The sequence below is a fragment of the Mirounga angustirostris genome, unplaced genomic scaffold (genome assembly GCF_029215605.1).
Source record: "Mirounga angustirostris isolate CCGP_5_RB_7025 unplaced genomic scaffold, mMirAng1.0.hap1 SCAF_2, whole genome shotgun sequence".
Taxonomy (NCBI): Eukaryota; Metazoa; Chordata; class Mammalia; order Carnivora; family Phocidae; genus Mirounga; species Mirounga angustirostris.
The window spans coordinates 88,160,420-88,181,899 of NW_026991710.1; the positions used below are offsets into that span (position 1 = coordinate 88,160,420).

The window sequence follows — 21,480 nt, forward strand, 5'->3', positions numbered from 1 at the left end:
ACTCCAGGCCAGCCAGGTTACCCCTGAGGGCAGGGCTTAGCGAAGCCCAGATCAGAGAGGAAGCCAAGAGGGCAGAGCGGTGCAGAGAGCTATCCAACTGTATCTAAACATCCTCACTCCAACCAGATGTCAAATCAGTTCGTTTAGCTCCGGAGGTTCACTTATCAGCACCCTAAATGAGCTTCGCTGAGGAAAATTATGACCCTAGAGCTTTATGGCCACGTAAATTTTAAAGTTTGATTTCAACAAAGGAAACCTTGTGTCCCCTGCCTCAAGTGCTCGTTCTGGAAGGCAATGATAAAGAAGTGAGGACTCAGCTTGCGGGATGACTCTGTCCTGACTATTTGACGAAAGGAAAAAAGCCAGACCAATTACAGCCCTTTCTTCCCCACCCCCCGCACCCCCCCAATGCCAAACTGTCTGGAATCCAGAAGTTTGTTTGCATTCCTTCTGAAATTGCATTTTAAAACCAAGGTCCCTGGGTACCTCTTTCCCGGACACTCTTTCACACTCCATCTGCCCTGCATGCCACAAACATTTCTTCATCACATGAAATGGGAGTTTCTGCTCCCACAGGGTGGTGGTTCCACTCCACCCTGGCTACAGAAAACACATTTATTTTCCTCCGCCTCACACTTGTACTGTCACAGAAGGATTTTGCTTTTTACCAGAAGCCAGGTGCAAGGACTTGGCACAAGAGTCACATTACCCATAATCAAATGGTATTTTTCACAGTTCATCTTTAATTAGACATCACCTTACATAAATAATTAAGTCAAGTAAAAACTCAGATATCTGGGGAATAATCTAAAATTAGCTCTCCACTTTACCTGTGAGTAATCAGGAATCTGCCAGAAGCAGAAAAGGCTACTAAATAAATGACCCCGGCCGGGGCTTTCACTACAAAGCAATTCTAATTACACTAGTTAACCAATCTCCCATGGCACCTGAAAAAGGAAAACACAAGTATGTTGGATTTTTTTCCCTCTCAAAACCACTTGGTCATAGATTCTTACAATCCACAGCTCTTCAAGAAACAAACGGGTTCGAATGGCAGGGAGGGGGGGAAAAGCACACCATCTAGCAAGCTACGTGGGACCCTGTGGGTCGGACCAGCCTCTTGTCCCACGTGGGATGTACTAACCACATGTGGCCAGCATCTTGACTAACTGCAAAGTACAATGACTCTTGGCCACTTGTTGAAGATTTTATCTTTACAACCATCTGCTGTCTCTCAGTCCACATATGTGGCCATCAGAGCCACCAGCACGAGTTGCTCAAACGGACAAGAGCTGGGGTCAGCAGACGGCCCATCAAGTGTATCTTCTGAAGGTTCATATTCAATTAGATCGGCTTTTTAAAAAATGCTAACTGGACAATAAGCAGAGAAGCAAAGGGGAATTTCTTCTCTGATAGAACTAAAAATAATAGTGGTAACTTACAAGTGAATCTAAGAACTATTCTGGGTCTAATTAACTTTTCATCCAACTTGAAAGCAGCTCATATATGATACTATGTAGATCAAAACACTAAGAATTCTTAGGCATGAGGTCAAAAGTCATCTCTTCAAAACCAGATAAAGTTACTTACGGCTTTCTTTCCAGGAACTAAAAAGTACCGGCTAGCATAGTGCGTGACAAATTTAACAATTTTTAGTTTCAAACCAAAGACCAACTGAAACACAAAAAATTTAATTATCTAGAACCTACTTATACCAAAATCCTTAATTCATCATGTTTTCCTCCCAGCACCACTATCTTATAAGTAAAAGCTAGAGAACAGCTCCTATCAGACATTGAGTCAAATAACAAATTTCCAAGATTGTCCTAAAAAGTGTACTGAAGTCAACTCAGTTTTCGTTACCAAAGACGGTCATGAAACCTATAATCTACCACAGAAGGCAAATGGAGGTCTTTAACTGAGTGCCAAAGGACAGGTTTCAAAAGGACCCAAAAATACCTTAATGGGCAAAATGGGGTTTCTGTGCTTTCAACTGGGAACAAGAGCATATCCATTTTCACCTGCTTCTGAAAGAAGCCTCTGATTACTCAACAGTGGATTCCAATTTTCAGAGAGCTAAACTCAGACGCTCTCAGATACCCATCATCCAAATGAACTTATCTGGTATGAAGTACATGGCTGAACTCTGGTTATACGAAAACTTCCTTTCAGCAGACTGCCCCGGCCTCTTCTGAGCAGCACATTGATGTCCCTGGGTCCTGCTTCCAGTATATAGCCTACTTAGTTGTAGGAGGTTACAGAGAGAGAAGTAATACATTTTCAAGGGGTTTTTCAAAATTAGTGACCTAAACAGCTTAAGCATCCATGAGTTAACCAGAAAATCAGGTAAACCCAGGACACTGCGAGATAGTAAGGACAGTGCTTTGACCATATTAAATAATTTCCTTTATACTTGTCACTTTGTCTTGTGATTTGCTTTCTACTTTTGAGACACATGTGACTATCCTCATTTATTTAGAAACCAGGACTTCTATTACACTCAAAACATCCAGATCAGCTCCAAATATGAAAGTAAAAAGTCTGGAGAGATTAAAAAAAAAAAAAAGGAGCGTATTTTGGACTTGTGACTAATGATGAAATAATTAAAAAGAAAATAAGTACCCAAATATGCCGATATTATTACAAATCTTTGATTCTCAACAGAGGTAATTTTGCAACCTCACCTCTCCCTCCCCAGGGCAAGCATCCTAGAATGCACCAGACCCCCCCCACCCAACCAACAAATTACCTGGCCCCATATGTCAATAATGCCAAGATTAAGAAAGCCTGCTAAACGGCATGTGGTTAGGAAAGAAACTGATTTGATATTGTTATAATAAGGAAATCTCAGTCCTACCTCCAAAAAGGCAGAAAACATAAGAAAAATGAGAAGATCCCGAAGTCACAGGAAAAAGAAAAGCAGATAGAAAAAAAAAAAAATCAAGACACTAAACACAATACTTGTGGCTCTTTCCTCCCGGAACTCCTTGCAGTAAGAGAGATCAGGGACAACACGGCACCGCTCTACAGTCTAAGGGGAGATCACAGCCAGGCCTCAACAGTGCAACGTCTGAAGGTCCAGATGTAGAAACACTATACTCCATGTGCGCTGGACAAGGGGTGCAAGAGGTGGGACCAGGTACGACAAGAAGATGCTACCTAAGGACACGAGTGAGCTATGAGGAAGCCTCTAGGCCAATCTTGCTCTGCAGCAGAGAGGGGCCTTCGGCACTTCCTCGCTCAGCCCTGTGCTGTGCACACAACCACGCGGACTTGTGGTTCAGTCTGGTACCAGAATGAACAGTAAGGAGCCACTGCAATGTGTACAGAGAGCTTCTAATCGCGTGAAAAGATGCTCATGAAAAGTAAATAATTAAAAGCAGGATAAAAAAAATTCTATGTTATAAACTCAAGTATGTTAAATGAATGCACAGAAAAAGAGTAAAATCAAAGCACAGGAAAAAAAACCAGTGATGCCATGAGTGTTATTTTTAAATTGTTAATATTGTTTTCTTCTCCTTTTAAATGCTTTTATAATTTTTTTAAAGAAACATGGGTCTGTTTGGTGTTTTTAATTGGTTGACCACTGCGGGAACTCATCCTTTTCATTTGTTACCACCCAAAAATGCGTCAAAATCAGGGTACCCCACTCACCCAGAAAGAAGCAACTTTCTAGGAACAAAGGTTTGAAAAAGTGAGCACACGTGACTGGAGCCTATTTTCCTTCCACCAGGCTGGGGTATTAAGAGCACCTTGTATTGCTCTACTGGGAAACCCAGATTACTCTATCCTAAGCACTAAGGGAAATACTTTCCCAAGGTCTGTCCCATTTGCTCTTCATACTTTTTCTCTAGTACTTATAGTTATGTCCATTTATCTCCTAAGAGTAGTCAAAACTGGTCAGGGCTTTGGGGTAGAGAGAAGGAGCAGATCTTTGGCCTTTTTTGGTTCAAGGCTACTTTGGTGTCCCTGGCATTAAAAAAAAATAAATCTTTCATATAGTCTATTCCAGCACAGCAGAGTTCTAATTGGGACCTTACATTGTTGGTTACCCTTCAATGCGTGGCTCTCTCTCCTTGCCCCTACCTCTTCTCTCTTTCAGAGGTTACAACTGATTAAAAGCAGGACATGAGTACTATTGGGTTTTATAATGAAAATACCACAACATCTCCTTAGGATATTCTATTTATTCCTAGTATTAACAATGAGAGAAAAAAATTACTTTTATTTTACTTCTAGAAAACATAAGCTTCTCACTTCTCCAGAATGTTTTCCAAAGAGGGGTCTATGAAAAAATGAAGACAAATAATGTTACTACCATTAGAGGTCATTTGTACCACAAAAGGGATTTTGCAGATGCAATGAGTTACACTAATCAAATGATCTAAAATAGTGAAATTATCTGAGTGGATCTAACCTAATTACTGAAGCCTTTTGAAAGCAAAGACTTTTCTCAGCTGATAGCAGAAGGGAAAGTCAGAGAGATTTGAAGTATGAGAAAGATTCACCATGAAGGAGGTTCTCTTGCTGGGATGGAGGTGTCCACAACAAAGGACCTAAAATGGCTTCTAGGAGCAGAGAGCAATCCTTAGCCAATAGCCAGTAAGAAGATGGGCACCTCAGCCCCACAGCTGCAAGGAACTGAATTCTGCCAACAAGGATCATCTTGGAAGTAGATTCTTTCCAGAACTTTCAGATAAGAGCCCAGCCTGGCCAAAGAATCCAATGTAATCCACCCAGACTTCTAAGCCACTAAATTTGCGGCCATGTGTTATGCAGCATTAGAAAGCTAACACAATTAGCAACTTGGAAACACTGAAGTAAGCGTAATCACACAGAAACCACTAGAAAAGATGAGCTTTCCTGTGGAAGGCATACAAAAGAGAAGGCTGTATGAAAAAGCCTTGAGAGACGCCTACAATTAAGAGTATTTTTTTAAATAATACCGATAATATATGGATTAAGATCTACTCCAGCATTAAAACTATGAAAATACTCTATTGATAATGTGAAAATAACCAGACCGCAAACACTTTCATCCACCTGTCTCTTCATTTACCCACTTCCACAAGACACTCTCACTCATGTGTGCTCTTTTTGTTGAATCGCTATTGCAATAACTGAAACATAATTTTGCATTTTTCTACCCACATACAAAGATTTACTGCATAAAGGAGAAAACATTACAAATAACTGAATTCTTGGGGCGCCTGGGTGGCTCAGTCATTAAGTGTCTGCCTTGGGCTCGGGTCATGATCCCAGGTCATGATCCCAGAGTCCTGGGATCGAGCCCCCCATCAGGCTCCCTGCTCAGTGGGAGGCCTGCTTCTCCCTCTCCCACTCCCCCTGCTTGTGTTCCCTCTCTCGCTGTCTCTCTCTCTGTCAAATAAATAAATAAAATCTTAAATAAATAAATAAATAAAAATAAAAAACTGAATTCTTAAAGTTTGTTTGTAATATCTGAAAGAATGGGGTTTAATTTTGTAGTCCTAAAAAACTGAATTTCCTTGAGTCACTATTATAGCAAATATGAACCCAATTAACTTCCTAAGTAAAAACAGATGATTTTTATCATAATTCCTATCAATATCTTGCTTGAAATCTTCATGAAGTTTTTTTCTCCCTAAGCCTTGTTTTACACTAGTATTAATTAAATCAAAAGCTACAAAATCATTAATTACATAAAAGCTGGCATTGAATAACATCCATTAATCAAACATAAGACAACCTCATATGTGCATAATTAATAACTGTTTTCTCACTACATCAAAGACTATCGCCTTTCCACAAAATTTTAATCACTTCCCAACATATTCCCATCAACTTAATTATATTTGAACACAAATATAAAAAAATAAGAAAACTAAGGCAGTTTTAAGGCTTCCCAAGTTACAATTTATTAAGATTTGGTAACTCAAAAAAATTCCAAGAAAATGAGCCACTCACGCAACTAATATAGAATTCATCACTGGAAAATCTTATGAGAACTGATGTAATTATTTAGCTTTTGAATGATTAAAAGAGAGATTTAAAGCAATACTACACAGATTTAACAAAACACGAAAGTTATCAAGGGCTTCCCAGCACATCAGTCAATGACACACAGATGGGCTCTGGGTCTTGCAGGTGACTGAATCACCTGATCATGCATGGAAAGAAACCACAGTCATGAGACATCAAAACAAGATGTGTAAAAGAAAAGCTCAACTCTAGTTAGTTTTGTTTCCTTAACTCATCAGCATGGAAACTCACCTAAGTTTTAACTACCTGGCCACTAGCAGAATGATTCTATTTCTCTTTTCTCACTCTGTAATTAATCATTACTTTCAGAACAAGATTATGTTCATAACGTCTTGTACACAAACTGATCAACTGTATGCTGGATGAGAAGTCAAAGGTTTCCCAGCCCAGCGTTTCACCTCGGACACTCTATATGTTATAAATTTGTAGAAAGCAATGCTACCCTCCATCAAGGGTTCTCGGCTGGGGAGTCTTTCAAAAAAACTGCCGGTGTGTAGGCCTCTCCCCAGAATAAGTAAATGAGAATCTCTGATGATGACCCTATATAATTTTAACCACAAAAGGACAGGACTATATTAGAAACTTTTTTTTTTTACTTTCCTTAATATTTAATTTATATTTTTAGTTTTAATCACCTTTTGTGATAATATAGTCCAAGGTTTACTAAAATTGCTTTTATTTTTCTTAAAATTCTCTTGTTAAAGCTTCCGAGGCATCCCTTTGGAAGAAAAGGCCCATTTGCAACTCTCAGCACACCCCTCCTATAGCTGCATTGTTTGTAAGACTGTGAAATTGCACCGTGTGTGTGCATGTAAGTGTATGTACACACTCATATATATACACATACAAACAACATACACAAACATATATATTCTTAAAAAAAAAGCACAACATGGCCACGATTTAGAACTATTTCTATGTGTTGACAAATGCTGGTCTTTTATAAAAGTAAAAATGGTCTGGATTATTGTAAATTCTTCTCTTCGTGTGGTTCAGAAGTACACTCGAATGTGGGCCATATTTCAGATCTTCAGAAAAGAATAGTCTAGAAGAGCTCCTGTCTTGAAGTCCACATCTAGGCCACAGGTACAGTTAGGAGTTGCCTGCAGTTATATAAGCCTCTTCTGTTCATGGACTCCTAAGATTTTCCCATATTTTAGCTATAGTTCATCACTCTGAAAAGCCTGCAATCACCTAAAATTGTGCATTTGTTTTTCTCCAGAATTATTTAGACCATTAAACAAGAAGCCAAAAAAATCCCTTGAAGTCTACTGTAAATAATAGTATTTCTTTACCCAGACAATCTATCATTTATCACAAAGAAATTCAATGACACTGAACTTTATGTTGCTTTTAGAAACAAGAAAATTTTTTGATCTATAAAAGGTTTCTTTTTCTTTCTTGTCCCCATCATTACAAAATGGGCCACACCAAATGAGGACACAGGGTCAAGATCAGCATTATTCCTGAATACAGAATTAACTGTAAAGTATCATAGAAGAAAGGATGAGGGCTCTCAGATTAAAGGTCATTAGACCACGGTCAATTTTCAGTTAGTACCTGTCAGTAGAAGTAAATGTAAGAAAACATATATAAAAATACCTGTTCTACTTGCTGAACATGAATTGTAATTTGTGCTAAATAAAAGTAGGTATACTAATTTTGTGCTAAACAAAAGTAGGTATATACTGTAGGTATATACAGATGTAATTTGTACTAAGTAAGTATCAATCAACAAAACAAGTATCTGCTAAAATGTAAAAATAACTAGGTGCTACAGATCATGGAAAGAAGTACAGATTTTATTTTATTTATTTATTTATTTTTTAAAGATTTTATTTATTTATTTGAGAGAGAACACATGAGAGGGGGGAGGGTCAGAGGGAGAAGCAGACTCCCCGCCGAGCAGGGAGCCCTATGCGGGACTCGATCCCGGGACTCCAGGATCATGACCTGAGCCAAAGGCAGTCGCTTAACCAACTGAGCCACCCAGGCGCCCAGAAGTACAGATTTTAAGCTAAGATGGAATCAACTCATCCGCTGCCAACATTTTAGAGAAGAAACAAGGCTAGACAGGCACAGGACTCTCAAGTCACCAGTCGAGGACAGGGCTAGAACCCCTAACTTCCTATTCTAGAGCCTTACACTGCCACTCTACATTTAGATTGACATTGTCTACAGATAAAGATTAATACAGAAGGGCCATAGATACATGTTTGACACTACCAATAACCTGTACTAAAAGTTTGTTAGTTTTTTGCCCCTCCTAAGATTTTTGAAGAAAGAGGTTGCGCTCTTAGCGGTCAAGAGCACCAGGCTCCAGAAACACTCTCCTTGGGTTCAACTGCTGGGCTGCCATTTACTACTCTGTGGCCTTATACAAGGTATTTGAATTCTGTATGCCTCAGCTTCCTACTAATCTATAAAACAGGGATAATAACAATACCATAGGATATTGTGGGGAATAATTTGATACCTATAAAGCAATTAGGACAGTGCCTGTCACATAGGGATTCCACAAATATGAAATTCTCTCTCACTACATAGATTTTTCTGGGCTTACCGGAGTAATCATCACTAAGTCCCTGGACTCCTTTTATGTGCTCTGTACACAATACATAGATACGTAGATACGGCAGACACAGAAATGTCCATACTGCCCCGAAGAGCTCCACGACAAAATTCCTGAAATCATGAATCATGAAACCAGATTCAATTTTTATTTCTACTTCTAACTGCTAGCATATTGAGAAGTTAGTTTCCTAGGTTTGGCCTTTCTATGAAATGGGTACAACAAAGCCTGCCATCAGTCAAGTTACTATAAAGCTGAGACAATATGCCCTGGGAGCAGCTTAGAGCACAAGGTGTTTCACAGATCTGTGAATATAAAACTTACTGTTCAGAGTCATAGTAGTCCATACGCTTCTTTTTCTTGTTGTAAGCTGCAACTCGGAAGGGAACTATTTCCAAGGTGATTAGGCCAGGGGCCATTGTCAGCACTTTGGCACCATGAGTTGGCTCATAAAGATCCTTCCCTGTTTCTGGATGAGGCATGCCAGCAGGGTCTCGTCCAACAATGTAAAAATTGGCTCCTGCAACCATCCGTGCTCGGCAATGCCACTGGACCTAGAATAAAAGTTTTCATATTTGATAACTATGCTTTTATGTCAGTACTTAGAAGTAGTAAATGGATAATAAATGCATGCATACAGACGGCCCCAAACTTAAGGCCCCCAACTTTATGATGGTGCAAAAGTAATACACACATTCAGTAGAAACCATACCTCTAACTTCAAATTCTGGTGTTTTCCCAGGCTAGCAATATGCAGTAGAATCCTCTCTGATGATGCTGGGCAGGGACGGTGAGCCACAGCTCCCGATCAGCCACACAATCACGAGGGTAAACAACCCACACACTTACAACCATTCTGCACCCATACGATCTGTTTTTCACGACCACTCTGTTTTTTCACACTCAATACAGCATTCAATGAATTATATGAATTATTTAACACTTCACCATAAAATAGGCTTTGTGTTAGGTCAATTTGCCCAACTGCGCTAACATGAGTGTTCTGAGCACATTTAAGGTAAGCTAGGCTAAGCTAGATGTTTGGTAGGTTAGGTGTATTAATTGCATTTTTGACTTAATGTATTTTCAACTTATGATGGGTTTATCAGGACATAACATCATCATACGTTGAGAAGGACCTGGACTACTTATAGAATGAATATCAGTACGAAATCTCAACAAGTTTAAATATGTCATCTTGGGAAGCTAGACACAAAACTGGCAAGCCCACCCCACCAAAATCTAAAAGCATAAATGTGTATAGATGTTTATGTATATGTATTTATAAATATTTTTGGCTCTTTAAGAGATATGTAAATGTACATGTGTCTATATGTATGATTGTACATAACCACATGTCATTTATATATAGTTCAAAATCTAGTCTATTAGAAGTCAGGCTAGCAGTTGATCCTTTGAGGGAAGCAATTGGAAGGTGCTTCCAGGATGATGGTAATGTTCTTTTTTGCCCCCCAGATTTACTGAGTATAATTGACAAATAAAACAATATATATCTGAAGCGTACAACATGATTTGATAGATATATATTGTTAAATATTCACCACAATTAAGTTAATTAACACATCTATCACCTCACAGTTACCTTTGTGTGTATGTGTGTGGTGAGAACAATTAGGATCTACTCTCAGCAAATTTCAAGCATATAATATAGTATTATTAACTATAATCACCAAGTGCAACACTCGACCCTCAGAACTTACTCCTTATAATTGAAAACTATGCTTTGAATTGAAAATTACAAGATGGATCCTTCGACAAACTTCAACAAGTAAGAGCTTGTACCTAATCCATTTTGATGTTACCTCTAAGAGTCCCTGGTAATGTTCTGTTTCTCGATCCAGGATCTGGGTGCTGGTAATTAGAGTATGTTCACTATAAAAATTCACTGAACTGTACATAAACTTGTAAGGTACACACTCTTCTCTATGCTATATTTGAATAGATTAAAAAAAAAAAAGCTACCGGAGGAAAAGGATTTCAGTTTTATGAATCCTTACATACATTGGCACTGAGAAAACCCTATAGCTAAGTGACTCCTACCCAAGATACCCGGTAAGAAGAAAACCGGGTGTTGGTTGTGACTCCGCAGCTACGCTGCATCCAAAACTAGCTCTGAAGCTGATGCAGTCACACTAGCACTTGTTGAAAATTTTTAAAAAATTACTCATTTAACATCCAGAATTGTAGTACTTTAGAAGTTAAAGTAACCGTACAGAGATCATCATTCTGATTAACATGAAGAAACTGATCGCCCAAAGGTTAAGCGACTTCGTCAAGAAAGTGTAGAGGAAACCCAGGTCTAGAAATCTGGCCTCACCTCCCTTTCAGTGTTAAGCTCTACCACTTAGTAACCTACAAAACCATTTCTGGTCTAGGTGAAAATAAGATATAAATGATGACCACCCACACACCATTGTCATTTGCTCTCTCTTGACAGTTTGTCTTATACCAAGACATATTTTTATTGACATAGTTTAGAAAGTGCAAGAGCATAAGGACAATCCCAGACCCCACACTCAAACTGATCACCCTGAGGAGTTGCAGCTTTTTCAGTTGTTTCTAGTGATATTTACCTGTGTGTGTGTGTGTGTGTGTGTGTTTTTAAGATTTTATTTTTAAGTAATCTCTGCACCCAACATGGGGCTTGAACTCACAACCCCGAGATCAAGAGTTCTGTGCTCCACTGACTGAGCCAGTCAGGCGCCCCTGTGTTTCTAAATGGCACGTGTATACTGCTGATTTGACTATTTAATTTTAGATATTATATTACTTCTACATTATTTATATTTCCTAGTATGAAGATGCTTGACTCTTACTCCATTCTCCTCGTTCCCTATCCCATTTATCCAATAAATACAGTGATATCACCACTGTTGGTGAAATCAACACTTGTCTGTAAAAGGGGAATTACAATTGTATTTATCTCATAAAATTTGTAAGAAAATTAATATGAAATGTAAGGGCTTAGAATAGTACTTGGTATAAAGTACATAAAAAATGTCAGCCATTACCATCTTTACTTTATTCCCCTCCTTGTACAACTGTTTGTTCTTCCTAGAGTTAATAATTGTCTTGACTTTTTTTTTCACTCACCTGTTTTTCCATATACCTGTATTTCTAAGGACCTTATACTACCTTTCTTCCTGAGAACACAATTTAATATAATCCCTATTACTCCTTGCAGTGTAGCCATGTGGCAGAGTTTTGGCCAAAAGAATGACAGCCCAAATGATATTTGCCAGTTCCAAACATGGAACATTTAAAAACCTCCTGAGTACTATCCTAGTTCTCTTTCCCCATATGTTAGCTAAATAAAGAGGACCCCAAGGTCCTGTCACTCTATGTTTTCTACTATGCAGCATTACCACTGTTTGCAATGAGCTGTAATAGTTCTGTATGAACAAGATGGCAAAACACAATGGTAGAAGATCTTTGTTCCTCATATATGCCACCTCTTCCTCCAACCACCTTCAGATTCAGCGCTTCATGAAAATTCTGCTCATTCCCCTCTGCCCCTTCACTGTAGACACACAAGACCTTTGCTAGTCCAGACTCAGAATTTTTATCAAAGGGTCAGTCAAAATCAATCATCAATTAACTACTTTGCAGCTTCACTTAAGTGGAAAATCATTTCAGCCTCATGCAAATTAGCTGCTGCTTTCAGAGTTAAATTAAAAAGGGCAATCGAAGTTCTCTGAATTTAGGTGAACTTATTATGCTCATTAAATATTTATATCTATATACTTAATTCATTCAAGTACCAAATGGTCAATGAACCAAGGATGTATGGCTTAATTTGAACATGGAAGGAAGCTCAGATCATTTAATCCAACCCTCTCTGCCCTTTTAAAAGGAGAGGAAACCAAAGCCAGAAAAATTAGTACCTTACAGGATCACAAAGCAACTGGCAGTGGCCAGTTCTAACTTTGGCTTATAAAATAGCCAGGAAATTTAATTGCCTCTTTAATTTCTTCTAGAGGTTAAATGAGTAAATTAAAGGTAAACACAACAAACATGGACAGAGTCAACATTCTCCTGCAAGTGACTGAATAATTTTAATTTACATTCTAGGAAATGGTTTCCCTATGAGAATACTTTTTAAAACTGGAACAACCAGGAATAAGCAAATCACATGTAGCTCTTCCAAGAATGCCTGGTGTGAATCAACTTACAACCCACTGAAAAGATAATATGCTTTAATCAAAAGAAATGCAAGTCAGCCCATAGCCATCCCCCGTATCTGGTTTAGGAACACAGGCTTTTGAATCAGACTGTCCTAGATTTAAATCCTGGTTTTGCACTTTAATGTCAGAATGCCCTTAGTCAAGTTTGGACTTGAAACTGAAGCCTCGGTTTCCAAATTTATAAAATGGCAAAGGTAATGTTTAACACATCAGACTGGTGGGAGATTTCAAAACACTCAAGACAGCACTTAGCCCTCAACAAAGGACAGTCACAAACACTGCCACTGTTACTATTACTCTGTGAAACAGTCCATGACAATTCCGGTTGCATTTAATTGCTTCCTAGCCAGTGTTTCTAAAGAAGATTCATTTGCTCTATGAAAAAGATGACATGCTGCCTAGAAGGTGGTCACTAAAACCCTGTGAGCGCTGCCTGTTTCTCTCTCCAGCACATGAGGTCAAGATGTACTATCTTTTTATGCCCAGTGGCAAGCAGGTTTGGAATACTGAATGCATATGAAGAAGGAATACAGTGATGTCCACAGCTTTCCTATAACGTCTTCTAAGAATCTGTAAATGGCCAACCTAACAAGTGACTTATTTTCTACTTTACTTGCATCTGCGTGCCAAATAACAGATTGGCTTTTTTTCTGATTACAAAAGTAATTTAACTCCTATGTGGCAAATAGTGTTGGTTGCCTATACAAACAACTGATTTTTCTTTGCCCTGATCTATTTCTTGATGAAAGAAACCACAGTCTAGAAGATGAAAATGTCAGGTCCTTGTTTTTGCAGCCTTCCCTGCTGTACAGCCATACGGCCATACAGTGTGGGGATCTGAGCAAATAATGGGACCTCTGAGGAAGTCTGCTGGAAGAATCCGGAAAACCTTTTCCCTAATAAAATTCTCAACTCTCATTTATCTGAAAATGTCTTTACTTCACCTTTATTTTTGCTTGAATATAGAATTCTAGATTAACAGACATTTCTTTTTGTTTTTCTCTTAAAGATGTTACTCCATGTTTCTGGTTTGTATTGCTCCTGAGAAGTCAGCCATCATTCCTATTTCCCTACTGTTTCCTCTTCCTCCCTCCCTGCTTTGCCTTTTTTTTTTTTTTAAGATTTTATTTGAGAAAGTGTGCAAGCGGGGAACGGGGGGGGGGGGCCGCAGACTCCCCCACTGAGCATGGAGCCAGACAGGGGGCTCGATCTCATGACCCTGAGATCTCATGACCTGAGCTGAAACCAAGAGTCAGACCCTTAACCCCCACTTAACCAACTGAGCCACCCAGGAACCCCTATAGCTTTGCTTTTAAGGGTCCTCTTTATATCATGAAATTTCAGGAGACTGACTATGCCTAAGTGTAGTTTTCTTTGAATTTATTCTAAGATTTATTAGGTTTCTTGAATTTGTAGGTTGACTTGGAAAACTTTTAACCATTTTTTCAAAAACCTTTTCTGCCACATTTTTTCCCCCTCTCCTCTTTTCAGAACTCCAATTAAATATATGTTAGATGGCCTGATACTGCCCACAGGTCACTGAGGCTCTGCTCATTTTCCCATCTATTTTCCTTTTCAAGTTACTTTGATTGATCTGACTTCTCTCTCACTGACCTTTTCTTCTACTAACTCTAGTCTGCATTTACATCCATCCAATAAATGTTTTCATTTCAGATCTACTTTTTTAGTCCTTGACTTTCCATTTGATTGCCCCCCCCACCTCCTGCTTGCACACTTTCTCAAATAGTTTCCATATTTTTGAGATTCCTCATCCATAAGACCATATTTGCTTTTAAGAAGCTTTAATGCTCTTAATTGCTAATTCCTACATCAGCATCATCTCAAGGTATGTTTCTTGTGACAGCTTTCATTCTGGATTATTGATCACACTTTCCTGCTTCTTCATATTTGTAATTATTCATTGTTACTGTATACTGGACCTGTGCATGATTTCTTCTAAGGAGTCTGAATTGTGTTGTTTTCCTTTAGTGTCAACAGCTTCATTCTAGCTGGCAGGTAATTTATTGGCACCTTTTTTTTTTTTTTTTTTTTGAGGTTTATTTCTTCCTTGTTGGGGATGTCACTCTAGCATTTTTTTTTTTTTAAGATATTTATTTGAGGAGCACCTGGGTGGCTCAATCATTAAGCATCTGCCTTCAGCTCAGGTCATGATCCCAGGGTCCTAGGATCAAGCCCCGCATCGGGCTCCCTGCTTGGCAGGAAGCCTGCTTCTCCTTCTCCCACTCCCCCTGCTTGTGTTCCCTCCCTCGCTATGTCTCTGTCAAATAAAAGAATAAAATCTTTAAAAAAAAAAAAAAGATATTTATTTGAGAGCGAGCAAGAGCACAAGTGTGGGGAGGGGGAGAGGGAGAGGATCCCAAGCAGACTCCCTGCTGAACGCAGCGCCCCACTGAGGGCAGAGCCCCATGTGGGGCTCTACCCCAATGACCCCATGATCACAACCCAAGCTGAAACCAAGAGTCCAACATTTAACTGACTGAGCCACCCAGGTACCCCATAATTCTATAGCTTTTTGTGCCAATTATCAATCTATTGTCCCTTAACTCCAAATTCACCCTTTAGTACTCGCTCTGAGATAATGAATTGAACTCTTTAAGTATTTCTCCCTTTACAGTGAGCGCAGTGTTAAGTTTTATCAGTAGAGGGCATCATAGGGACATTGTAGGAGGAAGGGGGTGTCAAAGGTCCCTGTGTATGGTGATATTGAGTGGCACTCTGGTCCATGGACAAGCCCAAAGTACACAAGCCTTCAATGACCCCAAAGCCTAAGCCTGAGCGCAAGGCCCACCCCACTGCTCCCTTCTAGTGCAGATGCTGGTGCATTCCAAGCCTCCCACCAGCAGCAGCTCCCTGATTCCCACAGCTCACCCACCCACCAGCCCGTGCTCACCTGTGTCCCAGAGGGTTGTTTCTTGCATCCACCTCAATACAGGTATCACACTGTGAACTGCTCTGGCAGCAAGCAGGCTCCCTCCCAATGCCCCCACCCACTCTAAGCACCAGTCTGTCAGCCTCAGCTAGCCTGTTCACCAGAGGGTATTTCCTGCTTTCTGGTTTCTGTGAGCCCACTTGTGGTCCAGACAGTCCACTGAATTTCTCCACCATCTGGTGGGAGGAAACTGTCTTTTCCAATGAGGTCTGCAGCCCAGTCTTAGGGAGGGGGATCCCTTTTCCAAGTTTATCTTTCCTTTGGTAATCTCCCTCAACCCTAGGGTAATCTTTAGATTAGAGTTCACTTTACATTTTTATAATCACTCTCCTTTTGAAGATTAGTAATTCTTTAAACTTCCCCTGTTTAAATTCTAACTAAAATGGAGGTTCAACAATTACCTCACTTTCAAATAAGGTTTGAGAACTGTCTTATCAAAACCTTACACAGAATATGGACTACTTAGAATCAGTAACTTGAGTTAAAATAGATATTTGTTTAGAATTTCTTCCCAAAGTACATTTTGGGGGCTAAGGTTTATTCAAATCTCTTATTTCCATATTGTAATACAAATCAGATTTACTTAAGTTTTGCTGTCCAATAGTAATAATAGAGAAGTAGTTTATAATTCAAATTATAATTAACTCTTAAAGAAATGTAATTTATCTATGCAAATATTAATCCTATAATGCCTACTCCCTACCACCCATCACAGATTTATTAAGATACTGTGTGACTACTGAACCAAAAGATTACTGTTAGGAACCCAAATTATACATCTCCATACACAATATTTAAAATGTAAATTCCTTAGGATTAGAATTGCTCTTGATTTGTCCCAATATGGCCATCTTACCTAGAAGAGTGTCTCTTACTCATTTTTTTTCCTCTTACCTATTTTTAATTGACATCTCTTTTGATAAACATAAAGTCTCATTTGCTCCCTGACTCCATTAGAAAAATGGTATCCATCATCTATCCCCCTACTCCCAAAGATTTTGGTAAATTTTATTTTCAACAGTTTCTGAAACAAAAAATGAACAAACTTTCCAAATTTAAAATTATATTACAAAAACATATAACTGGACTATACTACTTACATAAAATACTGTGACTACTACACCATCTTCTCCTGCTCCAATTGAGAAATTCCACTATCCCAGAAGCCTGGCAGAGTAAGTATATAGCCTCAATTTTTCTTAATTACAAATATTGAGGGGGGCACCTGGGTGGCTCAGTTGGTTAGGCTTCCAACTCTCAATTTCGGCTTGGGTCATGATCTCAAGGTCATGAGATTGAGCCCCATGTTGGGGCTGCATGGAGCCTGCTTGGGATTCTCTCTTTCCCTCTGCCCCTACCTCCTCCCCCCTCCCCTTGCACGCTAGAAAGAAAAGAAAGAAAGAAAGAACGAAAGAAAGAACGAAAGAAAGAAAGAACGAAAGAACGAACGAACGAAAGAACGAAAGAAAGAACGAAAGAATGAACGAAAGAAAGAAAGAAAGAAAGAAAGAAAGAAAGAAAGAAAGAAAGAAAGAAAGAAAAACTGAGGATAATAAATAGAACAATTTAAGTCCAGCTTAGGTGACCTATTTCTTTATATATTCACTCTGAAATTTGCTTTTATGTAAGTGTAGTAAATTTTATTAAATTCAACATTCCATATGGCAAAACTCAAATAACTGATTTATAAAAGAATTTAGGCACAGAAACTATTTTCTTACATAAATGTGCAAGATTTCCTTTCCAAACTATCAAAAGTGTACTTATTTTAATGGTACAAAAATTCTTCACAAAGTCAAATCCATGACCTATTTTTGTTGGGTAAAAAATCTATACCTTCATTCATCTCACAAATTCCATGTTAAAATACCCCTCTCTCTTCTTTGTACACTATCACATCCTTCTAATATTAATCTATTTTCCTGAAATTCCCAAATCATAATGGCCTGTCTCCTGATGTCTCAACAGTAGGAATCACTTTACACTCTTCAAGTGACTGGGAAAATCTAGAGAGGCAAATGAAAAAGGAGGTTCATCCTTCCCATCATTAGATTCTGGGTCCTTATGGCTTTCTATCTTAATTGTGCAACTAGTACTAGTACTAGTACTATCTTAATTGTGCAACTAGTACTAGCTTCTACCAATTTCTATTACTCTGTATGGGCACCGAACAGTATTCAGTCCTCATAAGAGTCACATTGATGATGTGCAATGCAAAAATTACAAATTCTACTTAGATGTTTCATTCTCCAGCTTGTAGAAGAGAATTACAATTTACAATTACTCTCATCACACAATCTTAAGAGTTGAAAGGGAGTTTAGACTGTGGAACCCAAATCCTTCATTCTGCAAATCAAGAAATTGAGATGTGACATTCAAATTACAAGTTGTCCCAAAGATTCCCTTTATGTGCAAGAAATCTCAACTGTCTGAGTCTTTGAAATAACACAACTCAAATGTAAGAGATGTATTTGTTCAGAACCATCAGCACCCAAACTAATTTTTTTCTCATAAACTATGCTTCCTTGGCTGAGCCCAGCTTTGCAGATTAGGAGGATCGAGGGGGAAGAGAATAAATCCACCATGGCCCAGCCCCCCATCTCACTCCTGCCTCTCAAGCCCAGGGGCCCCCAAATTTGCTTTTGATAAAAGAAAGAAGTGCTTGATTTTGTTCTGCCTCTCCACCCTCTCACCAGTTATTATTTTAAGGAACCAAAGGTGGTAAGGCATTAGAAAACATTTCATGAAGTTCTTTACTAGGGTGAGAGAAGATCAAAATAGGTACCAATGACTGAGCTCCTAATATGCTAGTCACTGTAGAAAGTGTTTTATAAATATTATCTCATTTAATGGTTTCAGCAAATTTATCAGTTACTATTCCTATTTCACAAATAAGAAAACTGAGACCTGGCAAGTTTCAATAACATGTCTAAGGTGCAAAATGAACAACTGAAAGAGTATTATTCCTGGGTATCTACAACCCCCAAATTCATGCATACCTATTCTTACTGAGCCCCTCACGCTGTGTCAAGCCCTACAGCAAGACAGGACATCAGGAGGACAAATCCTGGTTAGCACTACACTTAGGGAAGGAACAGTATAGATTACCTAACTGCAGGAAAACTAGACTAACAGACAATATTGGAACATGATGCTGCTTCACTAAGAAACAAGAACAGATGCTGAGCAGAAAATCTATAGAAAAATCAGGAGGAAAAAAGGGGCATTTTCCCCCGTGAAAAGCATCCTAAAACATCTGTTAAATCTAATGCCTCTGAATTAAATTAGTAATTTCGGTTATCAAGAAACTAGATATAAACTAAAAATATATAAAATATAAAAATATATAAAAGTCTGTGTCAGACTACACAGACCCCCAAAATTACTTTCAAAATACATCAACAGACTCTAACTGCTTTTGTGGTACAGACCCACAACTGCTTATTGAAAAACCTGAAATCCAATTTTTTCCAGCTTTCTTCAGATATAATTGACATACGACCTTGTGTGAGTTTAAGGTATACAACAAAATCTATGTACATTTTGTGAACTTACCACAATTAGGTAACACATGCATCTGAAATTTAAAAACCTCTATGTACCTAGTTTTTAAAACTAATTTAGCAGCAAAACCTGATCAAGACCGACATGAAGTTAGTTGTGGGCTCTACTGATCCCACTTGGTGTGAAAAATCATTCACTGTGCCACAGAAATATTAATGTGCTTTATCTCCCAGGAGAATCAGGTAATACATGACCCCAAAGATCCTGGAGAAGGGCCTGTGTTGCACGACTCCAGAAACACGAATAAGATAAATGAGAAGACAAAATTATCAAAGGCCCCAAAGAAGACCAAAGTTGACAATTAAAACTGGGGAGTCTATGGCTCTTACAATTAGGCTTAAATCTCCAGAAGAAATGTCTCTTTAGGGCACTGGAACTCTTAGAAGTGCTTACAGGGAGGAACAGATTTAAATCCTAACAGACATCCTATTTAAGCTACAGATACTGGTATAAAGCACAGACTAATTAAACAAATACACTATCATCCAGGGGGCAGTATATTCCTACTGTCCCAGTGTAGGGCATCTGCTCCTCTGCACAGAAACAATTTCTATTAAGGAGTCATTTACTAATGCATGCCTAACTTTCACGGCAGAGAAATCCCTACGTCCAACTCTATGTTTCCTCCAAAGTTCAACGGGTTATCCTTATTCAAATGTCTTAACCCAAGGATAAGGCTTTTAGTGGCACATAGGCACATTCCAAAATGCATCATACTTTCAGCACGTTCACGCATTATTTATCCTTTACAAAAAGGGACTTAGCATTTTACAAGACAGGACAACCATAATCTCCTACAGTCGATGAATACCTCACAAAAACAAAAATGCACACATAGAACACCTTTTCAGCATTAGAAAAGTAACTCTCCCTCCACATGCTGCCCCCCACCCACCCAATTTCTAAAATGGAATTTAGGAATCAAAGCTATTAAATCTTTACAGACTGGAAAATCAGGGGCATCGTGTTGATAACCAGACAGGCTTCACAGCTGCTCATTGCTCTGAAAAGCATTTGTGCTAGGGAAACAAATCTGGTACCAATGCCTTCTAAATGACCTACAGAAAATGATTAAAGGAGAGTCATTGTTTTTATTTTATTATTATTAGTTGGCAAATAAGCATTACTGGCAGACTTTTTCCTGATGTCACTGGAAAAGCTACAAAAATGAATGTTTTTTTAATTACAAAAAAATTCTTCACTTACGGCTGTGAATAAGCCAAATAAGTCAAACACTCAAGGGGGGCACTTGAGAAAAAGAAATGGATAGTTTTCACAAGCCACTCAATCTAACCGTTTACATCCTGCCAGGTCATAAATCAGTAAAACATTTAAGGGTTTAAAATACAGAGAGGTTTACTAGAGTTTCTAGTTTGCTCTTTAAAAGTTCAGAAGTTAAAAACTGCCTTTTGCTCAGGTACCAGATCCAGTGCTTCCTGACAAGATCCACACCTCTTAGCTCCTAACTCCAAATAGAGATCTATAGGCAGATGCAATTTTAAGGTGCTTTCACACACTTCTAGAAAACCTGAGAGCTCTGTGCAGACACCTGACTTCTTTGCCCTCCCACCCACTACCCACCACAGGCCCCTTAGAGACTTCCAGGCGGCAGAGAGATCTGGAGAAAACAGCAGGCCATGGAATTAGACTGGCCTGAGTTTCGGTCCCAGCTCTGCAGTCATGCTTAGTGACTCTAGGGTCTCTCTGCTTGACCTAACTCTAGTGAGATTCCTCCAAGCCCTCAAAGCCCGACGACCTTCAGTGTCCATCCATGTAGGGCCTGTGTTACCCAGTTTTAGCAAAACTCTTGCTAGCAGAAACTCCCTATCCTCGACACGTGTTCAAATCCTTCTTCCCCACCACCCCCTAAGTGATATTTGATCAGCTGGCTTGCTTTCAGCAAGAATCCTGCAAGGTCTATTTAACCACAATCATCTCTTGCCTGTAATTTCTGATGTTTTCCTCTTGGTGATTTTCAATCCACTGAACACCCCCTACCACCACCACCCACTCTGCCCCTGTTTTTTAACAGCTCTACCTCTGCTTCCTCATCTGTAAGCTGAGAATAATAATCATACCTACCGTCTTAGTGTTATTGTAAGGATTAAGTTAGCTAATACAAGTAAAACCCTTGACATATTGCCAGGCAGATACAGTAAAAGCTCACT

At 38.9% G+C, this 21,480-nt stretch overlaps 1 protein-coding gene across 1 annotated transcript in view; it reads right to left on the reverse strand.

The window, feature by feature from the left end:
• Positions 1-21,480, reverse strand: part of PAPSS1 (3'-phosphoadenosine 5'-phosphosulfate synthase 1) — a 99,239-nt gene that overhangs the window by 4,687 nt on the left and 73,072 nt on the right. The window contains exon 11 of the mRNA XM_045880622.3: positions 8,918-9,147. Coding sequence (XP_045736578.1) covers positions 8,918-9,147 — 230 coding nt within the window. The remainder of the gene's footprint in view (positions 1-8,917; positions 9,148-21,480) is intronic.